Source organism: Erpetoichthys calabaricus, chromosome 7, assembly GCF_900747795.2.
Source record: "Erpetoichthys calabaricus chromosome 7, fErpCal1.3, whole genome shotgun sequence".
Lineage (NCBI taxonomy): Eukaryota > Metazoa > Chordata > Cladistia > Polypteriformes > Polypteridae > Erpetoichthys > Erpetoichthys calabaricus.
This window is the reverse complement of record NC_041400.2, coordinates 122,139,121-122,158,831: the sequence shown is the minus strand read 5'-3', so window position 1 is coordinate 122,158,831 and position 19,711 is coordinate 122,139,121. Positions and strand designations below refer to the sequence as shown.

Below are 19,711 nucleotides of genomic sequence, written 5' to 3'. Positions count from 1 at the left end.
CCCCATTTCTCCTCCTATTCACACCATGATAGAACGATCTGAACTCACCCTCAATCCACCTGGCCTTACTTCCCTTCCATTTAGTTTCTTGCATGCACAATATATCAACCTTCCTTCTCTCCATCACATCAGCTAACTCACTCCCCTTACCAGATATACTTGCAATATTCAAAGTTCCTACCCTTACTTCCAATCTATTTACTTTTCACCTCTCCTCCTGCCTTTGTACACACCTTCTTTGGCCAATAGCAGCCCAGTTTCCACAAGCAGCCTGTGGTACTGGTGGTGGTTGTTGTTAACCAGGGCCTCCACCTATCCAGTATGGAAATTTGTATTGTTGTCTGCATAGTGATGTGGCAACATTTTACACCAGACACCGTTCCTGACATAATCCTCCTAATTTATATGGGCCTGGGAAAGACACAAAGAAACACAACGGTTTGTGCATCCCATGTGGCTGGCTTGATGTGACAGAGGTGGAGATATGCTCTAGAGAGGAAGAGGAATGAAGGTCAGTAGGAATAAGACAGAATACATTTGTTTAAATGAAAGGGAGACCAGAAGAGTGGTGAGGATACAGGGAGTTGAGTTAGCAAAGGTGGGTAAGTTTAAATACATTGGATCAACAGTACAGAGTAATGGGGTATGTGGAAGACAGGTGAAGAAGGCAGTGCAGGCAGGGTGGAGTGGGTGGAGTAGATTAGAAAGGAGTACATTAGAGGATCAGCTGAGGTTGGACCGTTTGGAGACAATTCAGAGAGTCAAGACTGCATTGCTTTGGACCTGTGCAGAAGAGAGATGCTAGATATATTGGGAAAAGTAAGCTAAGGTTGGAGCTGCCAGGTTAAGAGGAAAAGAAGAGGTTTATGGATGTGGTGAGAGAAGACATGCAGGTGGTTGGTGTAATAGAACAATATGAAGAGGACAGGAGGATATGGAAACAGATGATCTTCTGTGGTGACCCCTATCAGAAGCAGCCGAAAGAAGAAGACTGATCACACCTTCCTTACTCAAAGATTTTGGGAAAACACCATATCAAAATGTTATCTATCCTCTTTAATAAAATCCCTGTGTGCGTCCATGTGTCCGCGTGTGTGTGTCTTCTGGTGAAGTGCGCATGCGCAGGGCACGGTGCGATGCTTCAAAGGCCGCCTGACGCGTCACACAAGACAGAGAGGGCGGGACCTATAAAATATCGTGCGGCCGATCCATTCGGATTTCGTTAAATGAGGTAAGACCTAAGACATAATGCATGAAAAATCCAATCAGGTACTGAGACGCGGAGACCAGCTTCCCCAAAGAGGTGGGAATAGTGTTTGTTGTTCACTCTGAGGATGTCAGATTTGCGATTAACAAAGTTGGCCCGGTAAAGTGTAAAGTGTTTTCCTAAATATACGAATTTTCATGATATTACAATAGGATGACTTTTAAAAGTAGATTTATTTTCGCGCACATGAAATCCGTTGCTGGGGAGACGCCATACATACAATAATCAGCTGCACGCCAGCACAGATTAAAATACTTGCTGGAGAGATGCATTACTGTGAGAGAAAATTAAAGGCACACAATACAGTGACGCATATTACAGCCACATACAAGCCAGTATTATTGTAACAGAAAATAGACGGTCCTTTGCCATTTAATATAGACTGTTCCTACTAATGTTTATGCACTACTATTCTAGCGCCCGTTATTGTAACGGTCTTAACGTCTAGTTATCTATAAATTCCATACAAAGATATTTTGGAAGGTACAGTAAAAAATAATCTCCAATATAAAAGAACTTGTGGATGAAATTTTATTGGAAGTTTCGTGGTCTCAAAAGTCACACTGCAAAAAAACAGTTTCACCCAATCAGCAACCTATTCTCATTCAGATCACACTAATGTTGGACCATTGTTAAAATACTGACATGGTTATCGATACCAGCCTTTGGACCCCAATACTACTGGTACCAAAACAGTACAGAAACAAATAATGGATAACTACCCCCATCAATCCCCCGCTCACAGGATCCTCCATCTACTGCATAATCACGCACCTCACTGCCTTACTGCACTTTGCAAATCAATACATGAAGTCTGTGTCCCCCTTGAAATCTGCAGCACATTTATATTCCTTTGGTCCCCTCCTGGTGAATTGAGCTAGATGTATATTTCATCAAAGAGCCGGGGGTTTTCCCTAGCACTAATAAACAACTGAGCACAAGATGCTTGAAAACTACTATTTACTTCTGGCACCACAATTAACAAAATGCTGGTACAGTACAGTTTTGCAAATTACATTTTCCAGTACCGGTATACCAAAAACACACATGTATGAATTTCAAAAAAGTAAAGAATCAAATAGTCCTGTTACTAGAGCTCAACAATAAGGTGTTATAGGTTTGTATTACCGAGTATAATACATTCATAGACAGTGTCCTGAATAATAAAAGAAGTCTTGAATTCAAAGAGGAGTGATCTTCACTTAGTTAAATTAGCAGAAAAAAGTAAATAAAAGTCTTTCTAGATTTTACATGAAAACAGAATCTGAATTTACAAATGAGTGTTATTAACATTTAATAATACAGTGTTTTTAACCCAGTGTGGGTGAAGGTGTCTCATAATGGAACAGTGTTTTGTTGAGGGCTAGCCCTGTCTTGTGCCCAATGTTGCTGAGGTGTGGTGCAGCTTCTCAGGATACTAACGATGAATTAAGCATTTTTCTTAAATGGAAATTATTTTTTAAATTTGAATTTTTTAGCCATAATATTCTTTTAAAATGTAACTAATGGAAAACAGGGCTCATAAAACAAATGAATAGATCTGTTTATACTTGCACAGGTGGTGACCCACTACTCTTGGTTTGAATCCTGTAACCAGTCATTGTTGGTTTGCTGTTTTTACATCATCCCGGAGTCTGTATTGATTTCTCCTGGAGTATATACAGTAGATTTTCTTTCCACATCAACACACACACTCTTATGTTGACTGATAATTCGAAATTGGCTCATGTGTGAATGTGAGTCAGTGGACTCTGATGGACTGGTGTCATGTCTAGGTATGGTACCTGCTTTGCATGTAGGTTCTGCCAAGATATATGGCCCATCTGTGACCTTAAATTGGATTAAGTGAGTTGGAGAATTAAAAATAGAAGAAAAAATAATGAATGCAAAAATAAGAAAGTAGGTTCCTTTTGAGATTTTACTTTTATTTACTAGAGCTATTCTGAAGCCAGTTAGATCAAAGTCTACATTTATTGATTATATTTCTACAATTTCTGCTGATATGGTGACAATGCAACAAAATCAGATTTCAGGAGGCATTTAAAACATGAAAATATGTACCCTCTAAAGACCTCTTACATGCTCAAGAATATGTCAAAATAAGATGATTAAAAGGTTTAAATGTAGAAATGGTGTGCCAATATTCATAGATCTCAAACAGAGAGGGAAGGTTTAAAATAATGACAGATCCATCATATATTACTACTAACCTTCACTAAATCAATAGTGCTTGAACAAAGACATCTGAGCCAAGTTAAGTCATTTAAAATTTATGCTAAATATAGGGTGGACATTTACCAAAAAATATTTAAAAATAAATTTATTTTGTGTATTTTGACATATCAATGCAAAACATTACCAAATAAAAATATACACTTTCTTACACTAAAGGCTAAAAAAAGAATACCTTTAAAAAATATTTATGACACAACATATTACTAAACTATTTCACATATACATTGCCTTAAGAAAGTATTCAGATCCCTTCACTTTTCTGGATATTAATTTTGACAAATTAAAAAAAATTCTAAAATCTTTTTTTCACTTTGTCTTTCTGGGGTATTCAGTGTTCATTGATGATGGGAAAAAATACATTTAAATGATTTTAGCATAAGGCTGCAAAAAACATATTATGTAAAAAGTCAATGCACATACAGTACACATCAAACTGAATCTCTCCCAACAAGCATTACATTTTTCTTTCATAACCTTATAAGGCAGTGGTCTAAAATGATATATGAGCTATACCCAATAATTATTTATTGACCTCATCTATCAAAGCTATTCTTGAAAGTGCCAAGAGGTAGTAGCGAATGACAGGCTCACATTTGTGTCCTAATAATGGCAAAGGCAAATATAAGAAGTGATTTATCAGGTTGTCAAAATGCAGGTACCACATTCATAAATTGTAAACGGTAGAGGTGACAAGTTCCGATCATAAGATACTAAAGGGGCTTTGTTAGTAAAACAGCATCAGCGTTTTGTGGAATCACGCTTTGGTTCAATGTTTAAATGATTGTTATCTTGTATATTCTTAATGCACAAACATCTAATATTCTATTCAAGGCTATCCTAGACATAGCCATTATTGTATAAAAGCTTAACACTGGCACATTCTCTTAAGATTGGTATATGGTTAAAATTAGTTCTAGTCCTGACTATTTAATATCTTCGGAAGCAATTGATTCACCCATTCAAAAAGCATTTGCTTTTAGTGCTCAGGATGACTAAATGTTTGACTGTGTCAAGAAGAAAAATAAATAAATAACATTAATATTGAGGAAAAAACAAATTGACAAGTTTACTGAACTGTGAATGAACTGAGATCATTTTTTTTTTCTTCCTTTGGCTAGAAAAGGGTACTTATTTGCTTCATTATAGGAATTAAAAAAAAAGGTAAAAACACTTATCTTCATCTTGATAAAGCTTAATATTAAAAATATACAGTACATGAAAAATTACTTCTGAAATCTTGAAACACGCACATTTATAAAATGTGCTTCTACTATGTGCTTCTATCATTTAAAATTAAATGTGGGCAGTACGGCTTAGTGGCTAGGAAGTTGGACTTCCTCCGTGCCTCAGTAGGGGACTATAAACAAATTATTTTATCCATTAATGCAGAAGTATATTAAGGCCAGTGAACAGAAAAAAAAAATAGTGTCACAGTGAAGAAAAAAAAACTGGTCAATTTCACAATTACATTTTACATTTCCATTTTAATCTACTAATTTTTAATGATTAAAGTCAAAATGTCAAAATAAAGTGTGACCACATGATCCATAACTTGGCAGAAACGGAAGAAAAACACCTTGTACATACGAATGGGATACGTTTAAATGATTAACGCTTTGTATGGATAGTACATTAGTTCAAATGTTTAAAAGGCAGATTTATGTATGTAATATATTGAAGCAATCACATTGTAGCCCTACTATCCCAATCTGCATTTTCCAAAGGCATCTTAACATTAAGAATGTTGTAAATTCCATCTTAAGATCGATGTTTAGATTAATAGTGTTTCTCCAACCCCATTGTAACTAAGTGGCATGTTAAATGCTTCATATTCTACTTGCTCCCTGACCAAGTCGTTAATTGCTACTTCCTTTTGCGTTGCCAGCAGCCACAGGCAGAAATCGGTACAAAGAACACAGTAAATTCATGATAGGATATGTTTTCCTTGTGCATTTTCTCAGGTTGCTCCAGTTTTCTTCTAAACACGTGCAGGTTAGGTGATTTGTCAATGTTAAATTGGCACAAGTGTTTGTCTGTGTGAGCTCACCCTGCGATGGGGCTTGTGCCCCATCCAGGAATTGTTCCTGCCACTTAAGCCATTTCAATAGGCTAGTTTTTTTCCTTCACTGTGTCCATAATTTTTTTCTTCTCTGTCATCCTAACACATTTCCATACAATACTATTTGTGTCGAATGAAAAGAAATACATCTAACTGTATTTAGCCAGGGTAACATCTAAATTCTGAAATAGTAAAAAAATAAAAATAAAACACATTCAACAACATTGAAGAGTGAAGTGTTGAAAATAAGCAAAGCAACAAAATGGATGGTTTTGAGTTTAGATTTTAAGTTTCTTATGAGGAAACATAAAAGAGGAGCCATTTAGAATGCACATTCCAATTCTGTTGAATGGCGTGAACTGGCATAAATGCACAGAATTATGCAACAAGAACTTTAAATAGTTATAATTACTAACTTCTTCATAGGTTGAGCTTTCCAATAAAACAAACAAACTAGTAGTTAGAAAGGCTATAATTTTCACAAGATGTTTTCAACCTTCTAAGCACTCTGGAATTATTTAATTAAATATACCATTCATCATTATCTATCATTAAATCAACTAATGACTAAAAATAGTTCATTTTTGCCTGAATTTGCAATTGGCCAATTTGTGATTTATTGTTGTTAACCTCAGCCAACTGCACTGGTGTTTCCAGAAGTTATACCTTTAACTAAGCAAGTGTTACTGTGGCTAATGAAAGGATGACAAAAGTTTATAAACCTGAACAGTACGGGCAAGCAATGGTAGGTGATTAAAAGTTTGGAATAAGGAATCTCTAGTCATTCTTGCCAACATCTGGGATCATGAAGCAGGAACTAATGTACTTGCATATGGCTGTTACTGTTCTTTTGTTCAGAATTACCAGAAACTGCAACCCTAGACACCTCCGGAAATATTCACTAGACAGCACTATGACAATTGCTGGGTAAAAACAGATAAAATGCATGTACATGCAGAGATTTATTTTTTGAACTAAAAAATAAGAACGTGTTTCATAAGTGGTTATTGTCCTTCTAGATCAACCCTAGGCTAAAAAAGTGAAATTGAAAAGAAGTGATTTTTCAATCTGACACAAATTACATTTGTCAGAATAAATAATAACACTAAATGACAAATATGTGACATTGGATTTCTGATTCATTGTATCAATCACAAGATAAAATTGATATGTATTAAAAAAATCAAGCAGAATCATGCAGAAAAAACTGCATAATCAGTTCTTCCTTTGCATTTATTATGTAAACTGAACAGACTTCCATACATTGTCTACTTTGAAAACGAGCAAAATAGGTGTTGGTGCCACAGATCTATACTCCTTCCCCTAATAGACAGAATTCTGCTTACAGGATCTTGATACTATTGGACATAATTGTAGTTTAGACACAAAGGTATTTATTGAATCCAGTTTACTATAGAATGTACCAGAAACATGCTTAGTTTTAGATTTTATGTCAAAAAATATTTCCAAGATTTCATATTCAGAATAAATTTTAATGTTTACATTCCATACAAGAAGAAAATACATATGTAGCATTAGCTAAGGAAAAGAATGTACTTTGCTTATGTTTAATAATTATAAGTATTCCCGTGTTTTGTGTGAGTGAAAATGCACTTTAGAGGAAGAAAGTGCTTAAGAAGCTATTTAACAAAATCGAATGGTAAAATGCCATATACTGCATGTTTAGCATTTATTTTAAGATAATGTATATTTTTGAGTTGCACTAGAGTTAAATCTTTGGTATCCAGATCATCAATTCACTAGTCACAATAGGTTTTCTGTACTCTGCAGCATGTCTGGTGAAGATGTATATAAAGTTCTCATTATTGGCAACTCCATAGATCTGAAAGTCAGAACTCCTTAATAATAATAAAAAAAAAAAAAACTACCACTTCAAGTAAAATTGATTTCTAGGTGGCAGAGATTTCTGACACTTAAGATAAATTAACTGAACTTGTCTACAGTAAAGCTGCTACCTTGAGGCTACATATTGGTAATAAAGATATTCAGTTTCAGCAATGACAGGCATTCAAGAGTTGCTTCATATCTATAGACATACAAGCTAAGAGAATAATTTAACTGTATCTGTGCCCTTAGTAAGGTTACATAAATGAGATGTAGTCTATAATAAGCAGCATTTCTTTAAGTGATGGTTAAAACCTAAACTACCTCTAGAAGGCTAGATTATAGCAATATTTTTTGAGAACTGCCTTGACTTCCAAAAAGATGTTCTTTGTCATAAATAATGGGGGTGTTTTATTTTATTTCGAAATATGGCAACAAAACTACATAAATATGTATTTGAAGCAGTATGCAAGGTCTAACTCTACAATCATAAATTGTATGCTCTATATGTTATCAAACATTTAGTTTCCATCCATCCATTGATTAATTAATTTTGTAACTTGCTTATCCAAGGCAGGATCACGAGGGCTATGGAGCCCACTCCAGCAATCATTGGGCGTAGGGTGCAGCAATCCATCTGGATAAGGCACCAGTCCCGAATTATTCCCCTAGATACTGTGAAATGCCTCTTTCTTACACATTCAATTAGGGTAATGTAATTACGGTACATATACAAATTTCAGCCAATACAGAAACACCATAATTCAACCTGAAATTAGACTCAGATCCCCCATGAATGGTGACCGTTTAAATAATTCCTTTAAAAATGATAGGCTCAGACACAAAATACCCCTTCAAAGTATCCAAAGTTTTATGTATTTTATGATCCATTCATTAAGGAATAACACAGTTCTAATCAATACATTAGTTCAAGTGCAAAATCTTACAGAAGACTAGCTTAAACTTATATCAGAGACACCATGTTTTTTTTTTTTTTTTTTTTAAGTTTACCCAAGGGGTTAAAAGTAGACTGTCTCCAAAAAAGCTAATGTGATGATATATCCTCTGAAGTGCTGAGAAACTAAATTAAGACAGCTGAATCTTTAATTTATATAAATCTTGTTCCACATTTTAATCGTTTTCTTCAGCTTAAGTTTCAATTCGATAAAGTAATATTATTTGATAACTTTACCATTAACGCACATATAGAAATTAGAGTGTTATATCACTGACTGATTTGGTGGGTTTTCTTTGAAGTTATTGAGAAGGAGTTTCCCAGTCTGTCCCCCAATAGTATGTATTTATGTTCTGTCAATAAAACTACTTCAGATAATAATTTAAACAATAAGAGCATTTCAGGATTTACCTTCATTCCAGGAATCTTAATTCTGAGATTGGAGACTAAAATAGTATAAACCAGGAGAAAACTAACTACACATATTATGTGCTTTGGATAAAGTTTGTGTTCTCAAAATAAACTGATCAGTTCATTGAAAACTGTCTGGGAGTAAATGCACAGGTAGCACTAAACAAAATTAAATTGCATTGTTTGATACTACCATTTTTATGCTTTTAGATTTAACAGCAGCTTTAAGACAAAAGTAAATTTAATTTCACCCTGGAGCAACATCACATAGCACTGAACTTCATCCTTAAAGGCGTTATAACAACTGTTTAACTGTGCCAAAATAAATTATAACTCTAAGGAACTAGTAAGCAGCCAGCTAAAGTTCTGCTTTCCTGTGTTTGTTACTATACACCAAGCTTTTAACTATTTTGGGGCAAAAGGCCCCATACCTTAGCAACTTACTTCTTTTAAATCATAGCTTTAAGCAAGGGATAGCTGACGTGACAGCACGCTAAAATTTAAACACTGAAAGATTAAGGAAGAAAGTCTGTAAAATCAAAAAAAATCCAGAAAATCTCTAAATGAAAAAAGAACATCTGGCCTATTCTGTATTGCATGTTTGTCTGGGTCATCTGTCTTGCATACTGTCTTTTATTCAAAAAAAATCCAGAAAATCTCTAAATGAAAAAAGAACATCTGGCCTATTCTGTATTGCATGTTTGTCTGGGTCATCTGTCTTGCATACTGTCTTTTATGTCAATACAAAAGCAGTTATCAAATTTCATTCTTTCTTGCGTTTATCAATGTTTCGTATTATTCTGTTTCTTAAAACTAGTGTACTTTAGATACCTTGATACAAGATTAATGGCCAGTGCCTACATCTACAGAGAACAATAAGGAGATAAGGTAGGAGCTAATCCAAATTATTAAAATAATCATTGGCATTACCAAAAACAAACTGAATATCAATTAATCAATTGATTAACATCATTTGATCCACTCCTCTTTTCTTCCTCTTTTTGTGTACTTTGGTAGTCTTTCATTTGTTCTACAAAATGACTCCATAAAAAATAAATATTTAAACCCAATTTTGCATATTTTTACATTGTAGTTATCACTCTAAGACATGGGTGATAACTATTTCAGTAGACTTAAAAATGCATTAATTCATTCACATCTCTTCTTTCTTTATTTTGATCCTAAAATGTATTCTGTAGAAACTCACCCTGGTCTGGAACTTCTTCTTCTTCTCTTTTTGGCTGCTGTAGCACAGAATCTTCACTTGATGCTTTTTCTACAATAAACATTATGTTAACTTTAATCAGTATGATGTTGCATTTCCCTACACATGCAAAATGGATCCATCAGTTTTATCAATACATTTTTCCTCTAACTTTTAATACTCACACTGTTGGATATACTGGAAAACTGCACATTACTTTTTAAGAACAAATGAGAGGGAACCACAAAGTCTATCAAGTTTGTTGTGTTAGCCAATCCCTAATTTGTCCCAATATCCCATCCAGATACTTTTAAAAGTTGTCAAGGTTTCTGCTTTAGCTACGTAACTCGGTGGTTTGTTCTGGTTTCCTAGTCTGCACAGTTTATGTCAAATATTTTAAATTCCTTGATAACAATAATTGTGTGGTTGGTCATTTTTTCAATAACATCTTTTTAATCTACAGCAGTGGCTCTCACACTCAGTTCTGGGGACGTCACAAGTCTGCAGGTTGTGCAAGCCTCTGTTTTTAGTTAGACTCGGCCTAATTCAGCAAACTGTTATTTCTCAGTTTTTGTGTTTTGGGGTCATGTTGGAATTACAAAACTAAGTTTAGAATTTTTTATTAGGATGCATCAAGTATGTAAGTTACACAAGGATAATTTAGTGTTTTTAAGTTTTGGTTTTAGAATTTATCATTTATGAATAAGCATGTTAGTAGGTTTAGCAAGCCTTTTCAGCACTGAGTGTCATTTGCTCAAGTATCTGCTCCACTCATTGTTAATTGTTATTATGAGGATACAAATAAGGGTGCAAACTACAAAGAAAAAATATTTTTAACCCATTTCCGTCTGAATTGTAATTTTTTCATTCTGCCCATTTAAAGACTTCAGTCCTGCCAGCAACAGAAAAATTGTATCTTGTTCTATAAAGTATTAGGGCAAAACCCACTGAGTTTCATCAGGAATGCATGTCTGTTAATATCAATCGTGTTATTCAGTTTTGGTAAAACACTTTGTCAGAAACAGTTATAGTATAATCAAATATCCAGTTAAAAATATCCACACATATTTAGTTTGTTCTTTTAAACTGACTCACAAACTTAAACCAATATGTGCACATTAGTGGCAGGCTGGCCTGGTCTAGCAACAAAGAGTTACTATATAAGAAATGGCAGAGTAGACTCTGTTGTCTTAATAAATTGAATTCTTTTAATGTGGCTAGGAACATCCTTTGCATAGTCTGTAACTCTGTGATAGCCAATGTGATTTTCTATGCTGTGGTGTGCTGGGGCAATAACATCTTTTCAAGACAGGCTCACCAAATCAACAAGCTAATTAAAAGGATAGACTCGGTTATGGGGCAAACTCTTGATCACTAGATGTAATACTGGAAGAGAGAAAAAAAAAATTGAGGTGGGGTGTTGTTTGTTGGTTATATTACAAAATATAAAAAAAAATAAAATAAAAACTGACCTCACCCTAGGTATGTACTGTATGTGCATACTAGTTAGCTAACTAGCTAGCTATTTATCTATCTATAATTAATATACAGTATATGTTTCAACTGTGAAAAAAGTCCTCTACAATAAATATACTAATATTGAAATTACATTTAAATAAAAAAAACATTTTTATTACCTGAATGATGCCCATGCATCATCGTCATATCAGGACTAACTGGAATTGGAATGTTAGCTTCTCTCGGAATATCTCTGAACAAAAGTGGGTTCCCATCTTGCATGCAATTCATGTAAGGGATGGCTTCATTTGCATCCATGTAATACATAATGTAGAAGTTGCACATTTCATCTGCAGATGTGCTTCTGTTGATTTAAAAGGAAAATAATATTTTTAGATATAAAGAAAAATGTGAAACCAACTGAGAAAGCAGAGTTAATGGATTCATATAAAGGCACTGTGGCCTAGTGGATTTTGAGTGTGCCCCTCTGTAAATTAATTAATATGCTGGTGTCTCAAAGACAGAAATGCACTTGTAAAACCTTTATTTGTAAATTATCATTACTGATGATGCTTAAAGAAACAATAAATGAAAACAATAACCAATTTTAGAAATCAAGGCTGCCATATTTTCCACTCTGTTTTTGCTTGCATAATTTCCTTAATTTTATTATTGGTTATGTTTTAATTTATAATAGCAGTCATACTACTTCTTCTTCCTGCTGCTCCCATTAGGGGTTGCCACAGCAGATCACCTTCTTCCATTTCTTTCTGTCCTCTGCATCTTGTTCTGTTACACCCATCACCTGCATCTGCATGTCCTCTCTCACCACATCCGTAAACCTTTGCTTAGGCCTTCCTCTTTTCCTCTTCCCTCACAGCTCTATCCTTAGCATTCTTCTCCCAATATACTCAGCATCTCTCCTCTGCACATGTCCAAACCAATGCAATCTACTACTTTTCATTAATGTACATATAATTTAAAAAGCAAAAATAACTGATTTAAAAACATATACAGACTTGAAACAAGTAAACAATACAGGAACATTATCTAACAAAGACCTAGATGAGAGAAAAAAAAAATGTGCTTGGAAATGACCTGGTAAAATTCACCTAAAATTTGAGAGGCCAGGTGATCCAGCAAGTACAAGTTATATGTGATAATAAGTCTGGGCCTGGTCAGATGTGACCCTGGGATGAGGTTAAAAGCTGCAGGTACTTATTAGTTGCTGTACTGACTGAATTATTATTTTTTGGGACTAATAAAGCTGTTGTCCTTGTTATTCTTTGTTAAAATTATATTTGAGAATATTTTGATACATTCTATTTAATCTTGGGGGTTGATGGCAGTACTGGCACTCCAGCCACTGAAAAAAACCAAAAAAAAAACCCTGTGTCACCCAATGCACGGCTGCATTCAGGTCCCAATTTCAGATGGTTCATCATGTGGTGGGTGAGGCAATGTGTTGTATCAGCGCATGCTCCCATCCTCCTCTCTTTTGACATCATCACAGTACCATTTTGTTAAGGTATTTTTGGAGAAGCATTACGATGTCACTGGACTTCTGATGACATGGTGTATGACATCCCTGCACTGCTGCTATAAAGGATAGCAGAGTACATCAAGTTAGGAGTTTTTTTGGAGAAAATATTGACATAACAGTAAAGCAACCAAAGAAAAAGAAAACACAAACAAAATATTAGGCTTAGTTTTATAATGAATTTGATGGGAATTTTCATGACTTTTGTATAAAGTTTAAATTTTGGTAAAAGGCTCTAAAGATAAAATAATTAAGTTTAGACTTGCTTTCTCTTCTGACTAAGAGTTTTAAAGTACTATTTCGTTTAGTGAAAGTATATTGACTTGTTAGTGTTCTTGACCCTTGCCTGTATGTCTGATTGCCCTTTTGATTTACCCCTTTAAGAAAGACATACATCTCAGCATTTAAAACCATGTTGTAGGCCTATTTAGGTCTGCTATTCCCAGATGAATATGAAATCTTCAAGCTGCAACCCCAGCTCAGAGATACTTAAATTTAAAGGTGCACTAGGACTTTATGTATGGAATATTCATGGAGTGGTTCTCTATAAACTAAACTGGAATACGTATTACAGCCTTAAAATATTTTATGCATGCTTTTATTCTTCATAAACTGCTTTATTTAGAGACTTAACTGAAATTAATAACTAACCCCAAAAATAAACATACAGCAGGAAGCCTATTGTTATAGCTTTTATTAATGATTATATTGTCTTTAAAAGCTTATTTTTTTATTTTTGGAGGAAAGCAGAAGAAAATATAAAAGATGAAACATAAGATTTTGAGTAATTCTTCAGAATACACTTTTAACTAATGTAGCAAATCTTTGAAAATTGGTGGCACCTTAAAATTTAGTAACAATGTAAAAAGTTAGCACAGCATGAAACTATTCTATATGTTCATCAGGAAGAAAAGATTTACATTACTGGTTAAAGGTTTTAGAACACCTCAGTTTTTTATGGAAATGCACACAACTTAATGTTGATGTTTCATGAAATCAAGGCATATAACAAATAAACAATGGCAAATGAAAAAAAAAATAAGTCAAAGAATCATTAAGTGTCCATTTTATGCAAATTTTTGATTAATCAAAGTAGCCACCTTTTGCTGATATAACAGCCAGACCTTTTGGATTCAGAATGCCAACCACTCTGTGCAAATCAACAACTATGCCTCCAGCAAAAGAAACCAGACCATCAAACTTCCTCCTCCATGATTGACAGTTGGTATTATACACCAAAGAACCATTCTTTCACTAACTTGATGGCGTACAAACATCCTATGTGATGAACCAAAGATTTCAAACTTTGTTTCATAACACTTTCTTCTAGTCTAAAGTAGTCCACAGTCAGTATTTCAAAACCCCATTTTGTGCTTTAAGGAATGTCTTTCCTACTGCCACTCACCCTGTCAAACCTGCAGCACAAAGTCTCCTCTTCACAGTAGAAACCGAGACTTGCTTTTTTGACCACTGTTAAGCTGTGCTTGAAGCTGTTGTGCTGTGAGATGCCTATTACACAAGCTGGTGACCCTTAGAAACTTGTCTTCTGATTGGGTTGTGATTTTGAGTCTTCCAGATCTCTTCCTATCAGTGATTCTTTCAGTTTCCAATTGCCTTTGGAATGTGTAGAACACCGCACTCACTAACACTTTGACTTTTTTTTTTTTTCCAATTTCTCTAAATAAAAGGCCTATAATTCTAAAGGTAATCATGCTCAGTCTCTTTTCATCTGTTAACACTAGAATCCCTGAAGCCTACGAAAAAACTTGTAATATCGGACCACCATAAAATCCTTCGCACCTGTCCCCATTAGCATTTTTTGTTTTGAAAATGTGTCGATCAGCACAAGCAGCAAGCAGACTGCTATCTCATTCCCCCACCACTGCAGCTCAACTTGGGCAAAAAGTCTTGTTTATCTGAGTTTGAAGTGCCTGTAATTGTATAGGGTAAATAATATATTGTTATTTGGAACACATGCATTTCATGTGTGTTCCATGTCTACAATGATCTAGGTAAATGTCAGATGACAGGAAATGACAGAAATGCAAGAAATGTTGAACACATAGCTAAAACAAAAACTTTTTGCATATTATAGTACTAACGACACAATTTTGACATGAAGTGTATAATGTGTGAAGACTGAAGTCCAAATATCAAATACACACTTTCACAAAAGGTACACGTATAACAAAACAAGTGCGCTTTTTATTCAAGAATATAACTGAAGAAAAAAGGAATTGGATTAGGGTATGACACTGACACGACCGCTTGGGTGGTAAGAACTGCTGACTCATAATCAAGAGGTCGTGGGTTTGGTTCTGGGCGCTAGTGAGCTGCCCTTATTGTTACTACTAATGTATGGTACTTGTAAAGGTTAGCATTTTTTTTCTTCTTTTTTTAAATTCATGTTTATTCTCTCAGTCACATTCATGCTCCCCCCGATCTGACACTGCTGTTTTCAAATAAAGATGTGCTATAACAGAGGTGAACTCAGATGAGGATGAGGGTTCTACATCGCAGAAAGAACAGAAGCCCTCCCCGCAAGAAACATCCACTCACACATAAGAACAACACAGCAGCAACAGGCGTAAAGGAGAAAGATAGCACCGTTTGGATGCATCGCCCTGCCAGTCAATCTGCCACACACATGTCCTACAACGAAACAGCAGAGCATGCCAAGCTTGCCAAGGTATCGTGCAAAGTTCTGTTTGTGATTATGTTCTGTGATGGTCTTTATGTGAAAAACATTTATATGTTACTTACTATATAAAAGCCACATTGAATGTTATTTACCCATATTTATTTACTTATATTCCTACAACATAAAGTCATAAGTATACTGCAGAACTTCCTGTGTTTCACTGACACAGGCATGCTGACAAAGTACATTTGCAATGCTGTTTCAGTACACAAATGACTTTAGCTGCAGGTGGAAGCTTGCACTTTACGCAACTGTTGTTACGATTCTGCCTTTGTCCAGAAATGGCTCAATAAGCTTTACGACCTTAGACTCAGAAGGTCTTCCTCCCATGGGATGACTAGGATCTTTTTCTGAACAAGGAGTGGCATTGCACATGTACATGCCCTTTTCTTGCTATTATCACTGAAATTTACAACTTTCCAGAGTGTAAAATTGTCCAACCAGTACTTCAGAGGGTGTAGTAACACAGTCTGTTCCAACTCTGCTTTAAGACAGACAGAGGGTTTTTAAGTAATCAGCAGAAGTTGGGACACCTGTGCAAATTGTTTGCTTCAACTTGCAAGGCTTAAGTTACTTTAATTGCTACAGAACATCTGTAGGCTATAACCTATTAGTTATTCCCAGAAGAAGGCTCATTTGTAACATCCTGAAATGTCCTTTTTTCAGTTTTTTGGTAAGCTAAACTTTAAATTTAAATCTCTGGCAGTTAACTGCTTACTTCAGCATTTTAGGTCATTCACTACATTTCAGCTGATTAAGTCTGGAGAAAAACTGGCAAAAGTTAGGTTTTCTAAAACTTTTGACTGGTAGTGTAAGCCTTATCTCATGTAGTGTAGCAGATACAGTGCAGTGCCAAGCAACTCAGAATATAAAAGTATAGGTAATGCAGTGGTGATAGTAATTATAATATTGGTAGACTAGTACTCTCTTAAAGCTGTAATTAATGTTAAATAAATAAAAAAAAAGACTGATATGTGAAAATAAGGATAATAAAACATACATGATTATTTTCAGTGCACAGAAAAAATTGGATAAATATGCCATTTGCTTTTGTAGCTTTGGATGTTAAAAATGAACAGATGCCAGGAGGAGTTGAAATATTCATGGTCTCAGCTTGTGAGTGACAAAAAAGAAGCCACACACTGTGGCTTCCAGGGGTTGATTAGACTACTTGTACTTATTTCATTTTCGAAAACAAACACTGTACTTGCTCAATGTCAAAAAGGCAGAATTTACTAAGAATAAAACTAGAGATTTGATTTACATTTATGTCTAGCTCTGTATTTGTTAAATCCAGCTCTACAGTGAGTTGCTTTTTACTGTAGTATTTCAGAATTTTCATCTGCAGTTGATCCAAGTTAACATACTGGTGACCCAATTTGTGGTCTCTTATATTTTGAAAAGAGCAATTTCACTGACACTGAAAAACCTATTCTTAACATATGTAATATTGAAATGAAGACAGTCTTCACTTTCACAATGATGTTAGAAATAAGTGATTTAAGTGATAAGTAAGTTTAGAAAGTACAAAGAGGTACACAAGAAGATCCAACTATAATTAATAGAAGAAAATTAGCAGATACTTGATTATGGCAAGTCTGAAAGCAGAAATGAGTTTCACTGATAATGTAAGATTATGTCATACATTATCAACAAATGAAAAGCAAAAGAAAATTGGCCATTTTATTTAAGTCACTTGAAATACTATAATATTCTCTCTTACTAAACATTGGTGCTACGAATACAATTTTTACTAGTTTAATTTAACACAGCCCTAACTTTAGAAAGCAGAATAACTGATTTTTCAAAATAATAAAAAATATTTAGCTAAGTGTTATCACTTGCCAGGGTATGATAGTCTAGTTTTTAAATGTATTTATGAGTCTGATCTTCTTCTTAGCAGCTAATGTTGGGAAAAAAACAAAGTGTAATTGGCTAGTATACCACACAAAAATGCTAGCATACCACCAAATATTTGCAGAAGCATTATATTTAATTGTATTGCTTTACAGTGTATACCATGATAGATACTGCATGAAATAAAGGGGCTAAATATATCTTCTCACATAATACGCTACCGTGGCTGTCCATTTGTTTGTCCAGGATTTTAAATCACCTGTAGCTCACAAACCGTTTGACCTATTGACCTAAAATTTGGTACACATATACTACGTGATGTCTACTATCCACTCTCGGGGTGATGATTGACCTCCAAGGTTATTCCTCTTTTTATTTTATTGTGGAATCAACTCACTGCAGTGGCCAGCAGGGCGGCCATGCGGCACATGCGTACGGGCGCCGTTCTCATTACATGCCACCTTCACCATCACTTCCCCTGCCTCTTCATATCTTAAATCATTCTTGAGGCAGATTGAACACTTAAGTGCCAGCTTAAGTGAAAGATTAAAGAAAACGTACTAAGTGATTACTACACAAACACTGACTTAATCAGTTTAAACGTGAAAAGATGCCGACGAAAGAAGAAAAGAAGCGGGCCGCTAGGGTGGAGAAAAGAAGAGCTGCTCAGGAAGCAGCAAGCGCATCAACCTCTGAGCAAACGAATGCTAAACGTGGAATGCTCAAGTCAAGTGTATTCACTGCACGTTATCGTGCAGTGCGCCGTTACTGGTATAAGATAATCTGAATCATGCTCATGCTCTATTGAACAAGAATTTCTCACAAAATAGTAAAAAAAAATCTATGGGTTTAGTATATAGGCACCAGGTGACATTAAAATAAAAACAAATTCAAATTTTATCTGTCACATGCAAATTATACATTGTGATAGACGGCCGGGGACCTTACCCCACCAGGAGACCTGGAGAACCAGGAGAGGGGCAATTCCTACCACAGGGCGCAAGATGGCAGCCCCTCCACGTTTACATGAGAACCCTGGAGCTGGGAAGCACAAACCTGTGGGGACCTGTGGCCACCACCAGGGGGCACCTGGATGGTCCAGAATCATGGACAGCAGCACTTCCTGGCAGGAAGGTCCACAGGGAGCACCTGGAGCACATCCGAGTGCAAAATTCTTTGTTAGTTGTGGTAATTACAACTCAAAGACAAATGATATTCTATATCGTGTTCCACAAGGCTCTATCCTGGGTCCACTGCTCTTCTCAATCTACATGCTTCCGTTAGGTCAGATTATCTCGGGGCATAACGTGAGCTACCACAGCTACGCTGATGACACGCAGCTGTATTTATCAATAGCACCTGATGTCCTGACTCTGTTGTTTCACTAACACAATGTCTTACTTGTGTTTCTAAATGGATGAGTAGTAATTTTCTCAAGCTAAATAAAGAGAAAACAGAAATTTTAGTGATTGGCAATAATGGATATAATGAGGTTATTAGAAACAAACTTGATGCATTAGGATTAAAAGTCAAGACGGAGGTAAAGAATTTAGGGGTAACTGTTGACTGTAACCTGAATTTTAAATCGCATATTAATCAGATCACTGGGACAGCATTTTTTCACTTAAGAAACATAGCAAAAGTTAGACCTCTTATATCACTGAAAGATGCTGAGAAATTAGTTCACGCTTTTGTTTTCAGTTGACTAGATTACTGTAATGCACTCCTCTCAGGACTACCCAAAAAAGACATAAATCGTTTGCAACTAGTACAGAATGCAGCTGCTAGAATCCTAACTTGGAAAAGAAAATCTGAACACATTTCTCCAGTTTTGATGTCATTACACTGGTTACCTGTGTCATTCAGAATCGACTTTAAAATACTGCTTATTGTTTACAAAGCCTTAAATAATCTCGCTCCATCTTATACATCGGAAAGTCCGACACCTTATATTCCAAATCTTAACCTTAGATCCTCAAATAAGTGTCTGCTTAGAATTCCAAGAGCTAAACTTAAAAGAAGTGGTGAGGCAGCCTTCTGCTCTTATGCACCTGGATACCTGGAATAGTCTGCCAATAGGAATTCGCCAGGCTAATACAGTGGAGCACTTTAAAAAACTGCTAAAAACTCATTACTTTAACATGGCTTTCTCATAACTTCATTTTAGTTTAATCCTGAT

The 19,711-nt window shown here is 35.3% G+C and overlaps 1 protein-coding gene across 8 annotated transcripts in view; it reads right to left on the bottom strand.

The window, feature by feature from the left end:
• pam (peptidylglycine alpha-amidating monooxygenase) overlaps positions 1–19,711 on the bottom strand; it is a 392,585-nt gene that overhangs the window by 73,377 nt on the left and 299,497 nt on the right. For all 8 annotated transcript variants that reach the window (XM_028805293.2, XM_028805296.2, XM_028805297.2 and 5 more), the window contains exons 13-14: positions 11,614–11,798; positions 9,980–10,048 (exon numbers count right to left, since the gene is read on the bottom strand). In XM_028805293.2, coding sequence (XP_028661126.2) covers positions 9,980–10,048; positions 11,614–11,798 — 254 coding nt within the window. The remainder of the gene's footprint in view (positions 1–9,979; positions 10,049–11,613; positions 11,799–19,711) is intronic.